Source organism: Lepisosteus platostomus, chromosome 22 (assembly GCF_059453375.1).
Source record: "Lepisosteus platostomus isolate fLepPlt1 chromosome 22, fLepPlt1.hap1, whole genome shotgun sequence".
NCBI lineage: Eukaryota > Metazoa > Chordata > Actinopteri > Semionotiformes > Lepisosteidae > Lepisosteus > Lepisosteus platostomus.
This window is the reverse complement of record NC_142632.1, coordinates 12272868-12283259: the sequence shown is the minus strand read 5'-3', so window position 1 is coordinate 12283259 and position 10392 is coordinate 12272868. Positions and strand designations below refer to the sequence as shown.

Genomic DNA, 10392 nt, shown 5'->3' with positions numbered 1-10392 from the left:
TCCAGAAAGGCCCTATATAAGTGTAAGGAACAATCATTTTAAAATTCGGTAAAAAAAAAAAAAAAAAATCTTATTCTGCTGAACATTGAGTTCCTAGTAATGGTATGTAGTTAACAGCACTTTAAAATCCAAACACTCATTTCAGACTTTACAAGAAACAAAGAAACACCATCGTAAATGTAATAAGATTTATTAAGAATCTTCTGATCTTTTTTTAATTCTTTTTTTTTCTTTTAAACATAATGGACAATTAAATCTAAATGCAGCCCAAAATTTACAGGCGATATATAACTTAAACTTTCTCCATAGGGAAAACACACAATTTTATATATATAATATCAATGTGGAAAGAGAGGTCTGTAAAGTTGCCCCCATGGTCTTACAGTACTGTACATGGTCCCAGAAAACAAATGGAAAAAAAAAATCAACATTTAAACAGGAGAATCAGCAATCTACATGCAAAAACAGGCAACAGTAAAATCTTAAAATATATATAAAAAAGTTTCATCTGACAACTGAATTTCAGAATTTATGCCATAAAAAAAATACATAGCACATTAGAAAAAAAATATTCTCTCCCAGGTCTCTCTCTCTCAACCACTCACACACAAATGATACAAAGGAAAACGATTTCACATATTCTGCAATCAGCGCGCTACAGTTATTAAAACTGCTTAGAGTTTGTGGTGCTGAACAGCAGCAGTCACAGTGCTATTAAGTTGAAGCTGCGCCTCATATAAGATTCTTTTTTCTTTTTTTAAATCATCATTCTACAGCTAGTGGAATGCAAACATAGGCATTTGTAATTTCATTCATAGTTGTTTGCACAAAAGTCTCAGGAGCAGGGAAGGGACCAGACGAGGTTTCTCAAGTAAAAATACTGCAGCATTTCGTGGTGGAACATCACAGGACAAAGCTCAGAGATCACAAACCCTCCCATTCCCTCAGTGACCACCATCACCCCCCTCCCCCCCACCACTGATCATGATAGCATAAAGCCATATACACTTACAAACACACACGGGCAGCAAGCAGCCTGAGTCTCTCCCCTACACACAAGGTAGAAGCCCAGAGCACTGAGAAAGACGCACACAACTGTAATTCAGCAACTGTTTCTGCGAGACTCCACGTGGGCCCCCTGCCCTGGAGGACAAAAACTAACACAACACACAAATGGAAAGACTAAGAGTGGGTTCTTCAGTTTTCTTACACTTACACGCCGTTCATAGAAACCAATGACTCGGTACTGTTACCCCCTTTCCGCCTGCTCTCAGTGCAGAGGGCGATTGTTCGCCTGCGTGCTGGGATTTCTGACTCGCGGTCAGTGCTCAAGAGACAGGAACAGAAGCGTTGCTTATAAGCTGGCTATTTTATCCTGGTACCGAATCTCTGAATCTCATGCATCTCTGCCAAGACACGATGCCCCACACTGGCACTACACTTCCTACACGGTGACCCTTCGTCTACCTCCTGCACTGTAAACTGACCACAGCAACCCCTCCCGCAAATTTTACACATACATGTGTCTCCTGCCCACCCTCCCCCGACACACACACACACACGCCCACCTCCAGCACGTTCCCTTACCATCACACCCCTACCTGAACACGAGAACCCCTGTCTGGCTCACGTGCGTGGCTCAGCAGGGGGACTCTGCCCGCCTGCTCGTCAGTACAGCTGACGGGTGGCCTCCACTCCCACCGAGAGAGTGGGGCACGCCGGCGCCCCCATGTGGCCGGGCTCACCCTGCTCTTCACCTCCGGCTCCAGCAACCCCCCTCTCTGTCATCCCTGTGGGTTCCGAGGGTGTCTCAGGCAAACGCCCTTCATTCAGACACTCTGCACAAAGCAGCAAGTGCAGACACCAGTCACGGACAGCGCGAGGAGGGGGCGACTGGGGTACCAGCACAGGTCTCACACATCCCAGCCTCCCCTCGCCCTGCACGCTGGAGAAACACCCCCAAGGTGCCACACACCCTCACCGCACAACTCGCATTGTATTACTGTCTGGGGAGTCTGCCAGGCAGGCATTTCGTTTTCCTTGCGTTTCAGCTGCAGCTCTTGAAGCCTTGCTTTTCCTAACACTAGCTCCTCTGTTTCTCCTGTTGCGCGGTGGCTTAAAATATTCCCATCAGCGGAAACGGTCTTCTCCACTGTGACATGGACATCTTCGCCAGCTGCATCATGATGGTTCTGTCTTAAGTTCGAAACAAAAGCCGAGATGGACCAGGGCCCCACATCTTCTCTGATCTTTGCCTTTGTCAGCTTGGCAGGAAAATGATCCTGCTGGATGCCGGGGTGCAATGTTAACTACAAACTGGATATACGAGTTACACTTTCCAGAGTTTCCTTCTACCATAACAACACGTTTAAAAGGCTCTGACAACAATGGCAGCCATAACTTTCCTTCCATGTTCTACTATACGATTACTGTAAACCACTCCTTGATTTAATGCTTTATTAACACTTCACAGTGTACTATACTGTCCATCTAGCACTTCAGAGCAAAGCCGAACTGGCCGCCCTACTACCGTCTTCACAGCAGAGGGCAGCACTGGGCTGTCCACAGTGATCATGCAGAGACATGGAAGCACCGCAGACAACTGCTCATCTCTGACCTCAAGGGATCCTGTTCCAAGCCGTGTCTTATAGGGCACACTGCTCGCCAAGACTCAAAAAGCAGTAACAGCAGCTACATCTACAGGAAAATAAGGTTCCCATTCAAAACAGAGCATAAAGGAATGGGACTATAAACAACAGCACATATATACTCTTTTTTAAACTCTTGCCACTCATAGTTTCACTGCTAGTAACATCTTTTACCATCCCTCATGCCCAGGAAGTACAGATGCCCGGTTTGAAACGTTCTGCAAAAATGCATCGGGCTGCTTGGCTCCATAGGCTCGAGCCCGCTGTTCTGCCATTTCTGCACCTACTGAGAGTCGCATGAGCTGATCACAGGCCCGGGGAGAGCTGAATCCGTCCGATCCGGACCGGCCCAAACCGTGCCGACACCATCGCAGTCTGCTTAGCTCCAGTCAAGGTGGGGGGGGAGGGCTGGGGTGGTCGTGACAGATTCCCAAATTCAACAACAGCCATCACACATGGCAGGGTGACTGCAGAAAGGCCTAATCAATAGTTCTGCTACAATTACACTTCCCGTAACGAGATTACAGGTGCACGTTAGTACATTTACAGACATCTGACCGGCTGTTAGTAAGCTCTTCTGTGCAGAAACCCTGCTATTGAGAACATTTCACAAAACAACTATATATATTTAAAAAAAATAGATACATTTTTTTTTCCTTTTTTCCATTACTATGTCTAGAGCAGAACAGTGCATCACATCAAGAAAGACCCCCCCCCCTCCCCCCAACTCTCTCTGCTGTGTGGACACCCCACAAACGAGACCCCACACCCCTCCTGGCAGGACAGCTAGCCGGGACGCCCAGGCGCAGTTCTGCCAGCACGCGAACCCCAAATATCCGCCTGCTCGCCTCCCCCCACCCCACACACACTTTTTTCATTATAGATTTCTACTAAAAAAAATAAAATTGCGTCTTTTGGAATGTATGGAGTTGCTGCTTACAGTCCTGTTGCTTTTTTTCCCCCCCTCTCACACAGTTTGTGGTTTCATTCCAGATTTCTAAGCATTTTGTTGTTGTTTTAAAGAGGAGCCCCCAATACCTCTTGCTCAGGCCTGGTCGCTCAAGCGCTCTCTCTCTCTCTCTCTCTCTCTCCCTCTGCGCCGCCCCATGCGCTCAGGCCAGCTTGAGAGTGCTCACCGGAAAAGAGGGCATGGTCACCATAGTTACTGGGTTCAGCACTGTCTGGCTCATCAGCTGGGGGTGGTGAGTGACGACCTGGGCGGTCTGCTTCCCCACCATGGCCGCCGTAGGCTGGCTGGAGGCCGTGCCGTTGACCTGGGCGTGGGAGAGCGTGTGGGCGATGTGGCTCATGACGGCGGGCTGGCTGACGGCCACGGGCTGGGGGTAGATGGTGGGCAGGTGCTGGCTGAGGTGGGCGACGGGGTGCACGGTGATGTGGCCGATGGGCTGGCCGGCCGGGGCGAGCTGCACCGAGTTCGAGGAGGAAGGGGCGATGTGGGCGATGTGCTTGGCGCCCGCCTGGATGACGTGGTTGACCGCCTGGATGACCGAGGCGTGGGAGGCGGTGGCGGCGTGGGCGATGACGGTGGGCTGCATGCTGGGAGCCGTCACGATGTGCGCGTGGGTGGTGGCCACGCCCTGGGGCGGGGCGGTCGCGATGGGGGGCGGGGCCTGAGTCGAGAGGGGCGGGCCGGAAGACGGCAGCGCCGGCAGCTGGGGGGCTTTCTGCACGGAGAGGTGCTGGGGCAGGATGGCCTTCAGGATCTCGGGCTGCCGGAGAGGAGGCACTTTGGGCAGGGAGCCGGGCATCACGGGCAGCCTCTCGTCCTCGATGTCCTGATCGATGTTGTCTTCGCCCTCTGGAGGAACGACATGAATTCAAAAAGAACATGAACAACAGGCCGTGGGCAGCTGAACATCGGCCATGCAGCCACTTTGACTGGGCACTGAACACATGGGCAGACGGAGCAAAACCCCTGCATTTTCTCCACACATTTTAATGACTGCATCAAATAAATAGCAGAAAAAATGTTACAGCATTAACAAGGAATCCAGCCGTTATAGACTGCTACTGCTCTCATCTGGGTTATAGCCTCCTGCTTCTAACACCCAGCATAATCAACTCCTGCAAAGCCACACTGGTAGCAGTGGCCCTGTGTGTTCAGACAAACCATCCAGCAGAGCCTACACTCGGACCCAGCTGCATGGTGCCCCCTGATCTAGGATTCTAAGCCCCTGCCCCACCCCTGGTACCCGAGGCTGTGGAGGTGGAGGCCTGGTCGTCTTCGGGCTGGACAGTCTGGCGCAGCACGCGGTCAATCTCCATCACGTCCATCCACTGGCTCAGCTCGTTCTTCAGCTCCGCCAGCCGCTGCTGCGTGGCGATCTTCTCCCGCGCCAGGCGCTCCATCTCGTGCTCGTACTCCTTCTCCTTCCTCTTCAGGGTCTGGAGGGAGAGGGAGAGGGAGACCGGGCGCGTCAGAGCTCAAATCTCCGTGGGCGAGAAAAAGCCGGAGGTAACGGAGCAAGGCTTCAAAAACGCGCCAACGGCCCAGTGCCAGGAGGGCACCACTTGCCGGAACTTCCTGTCAGGGATTGTTCCTCTGAATTGCCGGCGGTGAGCTAGGTCTGTAGCATTTAGGGTTCCAAAAACAGATTCCCAAACAGTGCAGTCCAACATCAGTGCCTGCACATCCAACAGGTCCAAAAATAAGGAATATGAAATGCTTTACCCTTGTACTCCACAACATCTCACTTAGTGCCACACCAGGGCTGGGGAATAGGGGTACTGTGCATGGAAGTCACTGTATTTGCACCTTGTTCCAGGCTTGTCTAGAGAGGCTAACCAACAATGAAAGCTGACAGTTTTTAATAACCTACGACTGATGGCTTAAGTATGCTTCGAGAACCCAGAACTGTGAGGTGCAAAGCACTTAAATACAACTGCGAGACTGGCACTTGGAGGAATGGCCTCAATTGTAAGTGTTGCAGTGAAAGGAAAGGTCCCTGCGAGACCAGCGGTTCAGCCTGGCGATGTGAGCGAGTCGGTGTTTGCGAGTGGCGCGCCTCTCCTGCCTCTGTTCGCAGCGAGGATACAGCTTCTGCCTCCCTCACGTGGGCCCCTGCTAAGCTCTGCCCCGCCGGCGTGCGCTGGCTCTCTTTCGTGATCCTGCCCCCACACCCCCTCCCCGCCGCCTCGCTCCGCGCACAAGCGCACCTCTGCACGCCCCGCGGAGGCAGGCCCCTCCCCCTTCTGGGAAGTCGCTCTCCGAGGCGCCAGGCGGAACTCGGAGAGACAGGGGGGGAGGGGGAACCTCCAAGGACATAAACATGTCACGGCTGCTCCACCGCGCCTGGATCTCGTGTATCGGGACCTGTTCCGCCACTTCTGTGCGTGTGAACGTCGGCGCACAAGGCACGAGGCCTCTGCGAATAAATCTGCCCGCCTGCGGGCGTGCCCTGGACGTGTCAAGAGCTCGCAGTAGGAAAGGAATTCAGTCTGGTGTGTTTGGCAGGGCTGGGCTGAAAAGTGTGTTTTATCTGTGAGAGTATAGCACGTGGGAGGCTATCGGAATTGCTTTAAGTGAGAGAAGCTACAGCTTTTCAAACTGAAACTGCTGCACGAGATGAGATGGGCCTCCTCTCCTTCGGTGCGATTCTGATGTTCTGCAATTTCAGCCTGCCAGACGTGCTGCAATGGGAACAACGGAAGATCGCTTACAGTACATCAAACGTAGAGCTTTTTAACCAGAAACCAAGCCAACACAAGGCTGGGAACAGATGTGCATGAGAGGGGTATTGAGTCCAGAAAGCAACCACAGCTTTGTGCACACGAACACCCCATTACAGCTCAGTCCACCACCTCTGCTTCCCTGCATGGATTACAGCAACACTACCCACTGAGGTCAAGAACAGCCTAATTGAGAAGAGCAAGTGCTCGGGCACACTGGACGTGAGCCCCCGACAGGAGCAGCAGACAGGCAAAGAAGACAGAAGGGATAAGGTGTGTAGGTAATAGCTAGGACAGAACTGATGCTGTCTGTTCAGAGATGGGGGAGAAAGGAAAAGCCAGCACAATGAGAGAAGGAGGTATATGCCTACTGAAGAATTATGCAAAAACCAAGATCAGAGAAAGTACCCACACACAGACTTGTGAAAGATAAGCTATGGAGCCAAGGTCTGTATGTGTAATAGTAATTCTCTGGCACTTCTGCACCCTGTGCCAGAGGTCCTAAAGGGGCCTGTTTAGTCTAGCAGCCCACCACTTACATTGCAGTACTGCTTCTCATGCTGCTCTCAACTCTAGCGCTCTAGTCCCAGGTCTGCTGGGTTGACTCATCTTCACAGGGTGTGTTCTGTTTTTGTTTTCGAACAATGCGGAAAGAGGACGTAGCAAGCGTGCAAGGCGAGAGCAGTCCTGACTCTGAGTCAGACCGCACAGGGGCTCCTCGTTCACGGCCCTAGGACATAACCTCAATCAATGCCACTCTGCACTAGAGCGCGTCAGTCCTCAGCGGATCTTGCTGTAACACAGACGTCCTCACAATGAAAAGACTAGCTAAAGAGCACAGCACAATTGGTTAAATAGCCACAGTTCTCCGCCTCCAAAAAAAACAACAGCTATGCACTTCACAGAGCTCTGCATCTATTCCAATGAGACTGCCCACCGTTGTATCAACTCTCACTGTGCTGAAGACAGGGTGAGGGAAGGAAAACTCCCACAATGCAGCAAAGCCTGCCGCAGACAGGTTCTGTCGTGAACCGTCATTCTTTATCCCAGATCAGACAGCCCCCACAGCATATACTGGCTTGTGGATAGGTCAACACGCAGACCAGGGATCAATAAGTCCCGAACGGCGAACAGGGTTTTCTGAGAAAACAGCTGCATGCTGAGGTCACTGGTGCTGCCAAGGTACTTGTGAGAAATACAGGATGATGCCACTGTTTCAAATATTTGTGAAATATCTGGTCTCCTAGTAATTCCCATTTCTGAATTCTGTTCTCCTCCCCACTGATAGCTGGTGTGTTGTGACAATACTGGCACACCATCACATCACCCAGGTGGGGGCTGTACACTGGTGGTGGAGGGGATCCCCATTACCTATAAAGCGTTTTGAGTGGAGTGTCCAGAAGAGCACTATGTAAATGTAAGAAATTATTATTGTTGTGGATGTGAAGTCCAGTCTGGCCTGTGGACGAAACACCTGACACTGTAGGTAAACACAGCACTGGCACCTAGGCCTGACACCCCTAATTAATCAATACCATGCACACCCTGCAGAAACCATCCCTCAGCTCCTCCCCTCAGAGACGCACTGGGCTGGCAACCGTAGTAAAACGATGACGGGTTTTGTTTCGGCAAATAAGACACTGGAGTCCCTGGCTGTTGTCAAGGCAACAGCTGAAAACCTACACGGTTTCCCTAGCAACTGAATTTATTAGAAAGGGTTGCACTGGCGCAATAGGGTGGAGAAAATAGATTTTATTTCACTTTATTTTTTTTTCATTATGGGCTGCTATGTCTTTTTCTTGGAGAGGGGAGGGTTCACCTCTATCAAACGCTAGAACTTGACATCTTTTCCTTTGATCCAAGCACGAGGTGACTGGATTTCATTTTACATAAAAAGGGCTATTTCCTTGAGATCTGGCCACCAACAAACATGAATGGAACCATCTCTCTGTTTTTCTGTGCAACGTGATCTACACGGGTAGGAGAACATACATGACACATATCACAGGGGTGCTTCTGAGCGCCTGGAGGTTAAACACAAAAGGCATTGAGGGGTTTACACAGATTTACACAGGTAATGAAAAAGCAGGGAAGCAATAAAGTGTGGTATGGCGAGTTCTGGTCATTATACCACAGAAACATTGCAGCCTTAGAAAGAGTTCAAAGAAGAGCAACAAAAAATGATTCCTGCTCTCAGAGGACTGTTGTACATGGAAAGTTTGACAGAACTGGAATGTAATATATTCTAACTGTGCTGTACTATAATGTGTCACATTACATTGTACTGTATCACAATAGATAATCCATACACTTATACAGAGCTTCCCTGTAGCACCCGCCTGGATAATGTAACGGCAGCCACAGAGCACCAGTGGACTCGCCACACATCAGCTGTCAGTGGGGAGGAGAAGAGAGGAGGCCGTGACTGGTAAAGGCCAGGGGAAATCTGGCCAGGACACGGCAGGTTAACAGACCTACTATTTTAGAAATGTCCTATTATTACTATTTCCCAGGAGGTCTCCCATCCAGATAGCGGTCAGGCTCACACCTGCTGTTTCAGTGGGCTGACAGTTGTGAGCTGTAGGGTAATGTAGCTTCTAACTGCATAACTCTGTATCGTACTACAACATATCATGCAAACTGCTAAGTCTGCAGCTGTGTCCCATTCTGTGTAAAGGGTTGAGGGAGTATAGAAGAAGATTCCTAGTAAAAGACTTACCAACAAAGCTCATTCTGAGAGCGAGTGCGATCGATTAAATTTATTCCCTCCCTTGCTGTTTTTTCCTCCCCCACATTATACTCTAATATGGCAGGGAAGCTCCACACAGGAAGTGGAATCATGGGCCCCAGCCAACAGGGAAAACGGCACTCTTACAGGAAGTGCCCACCATCACCTTTTACTCTCCTGCACACGCGACCTTTCACCCGGGAAGTCTGACAGCACGGTTGTGCCCACAGTGGTGTTTACAAACCACCACACAGGCACACAGCCCTGAGCAGTGGGTGCTGCCAGCCCAGGACTCGCGCTCGATGCCAAAGCAGTCCTAAAAATACCCACTCCACTCTGCCTCCAGTTACAGGATGCACAGGGCGCTAAAACGATGACTCAACACACCCAGGAAGTTTCCAGTGCCCCCTGGGTACTTCCACAAACTCTGCATTGGCACCGGTTTTCTATCAGCGTCTGCGTCCGGCCCTACGCGAAGACTAAGCTCCCACACGCTGCTGCATGTGCTCAGCGTGTGTTTGTGACCCAGGCACACTTTCTCATTGTCAGCTCGTTCCGCGCTTCTGCGACTGCGCAGTGGCGGGTAGACGGCTCTCCCCTCTCTCGCTGCGCCAATATTAATGACGAGACTCGCAGCCCCATTTAGAGCTCGCCTGCACTCCCCGACACGAATGAACGACTTGCATCCCAGGAAGAGACAAAGGAATCCATTATGCACGAAGAGAACAAGCACAGAAAACCCGAGAAATAAAATGCACCCACGGTTTAAACGTGGTAGCAAGTGTACTGAATTGACTCCATTCATTTCCTTTCAGGATGCCAAAAAAGCCACTTTTGAAGCCCCTATTAAAAGAAATACGGGTAAAGAAGCAACTTTTACCCAGGGCGCTATATCATGCCAGTAATGCTTTACCTTTAAGAACTTACATGTCTTGGATTTAGCAACTTCACTTCATCGACTACGAAAAAGACCGAAAAGGGCAGTATGGATCTGTAAAAGTTCCCTGTTAGTTTGGTAACGCTTGGCTTCCGTTTTCTTTTTAAATCGCTTTGTGCTTTGTGCTCCCCCGACTAACCACTCCGAATCCCCCCCCCCCTCCCCACACACACACACACACACACACACACACACAATCTTCGACAAAACGTGAAAATCAGAAGAACTCTGCTTAATTAGTGGTTAATTAAGCGAGCCGGAGCGCGCGGTGCCGGGAGAAGTAAACAGAGCCCCGGCCGCGTCATGCGCCACTTGAGCGAGAAGCACGTGGCCCCGCGGGGTCGGGGGAGGAGACGCCCTGACTGAGACCAGGCGGCCCCCGCGACCCC

General features: G+C 50.8%; 1 protein-coding gene across 2 annotated transcripts in view; it reads right to left on the bottom strand.

The window, feature by feature from the left end:
- Positions 1 to 173: 173 nt before the first annotated feature.
- Positions 174 to 10392, bottom strand: part of mnta (MAX network transcriptional repressor a) — a 28442-nt gene continuing 18223 nt past the window's right edge. For both annotated transcript variants that reach the window (XM_088615611.1, XM_088615612.1), the window contains 2 exons: positions 4862 to 5054; positions 174 to 4467 (listed from right to left, as the gene is read on the bottom strand). In XM_088615611.1, the coding sequence (XP_088471737.1) occupies positions 3761 to 4467; positions 4862 to 5054 (900 nt within the window). In that variant the 3' untranslated portion in view covers positions 174 to 3760. The remainder of the gene's footprint in view (positions 4468 to 4861; positions 5055 to 10392) is intronic.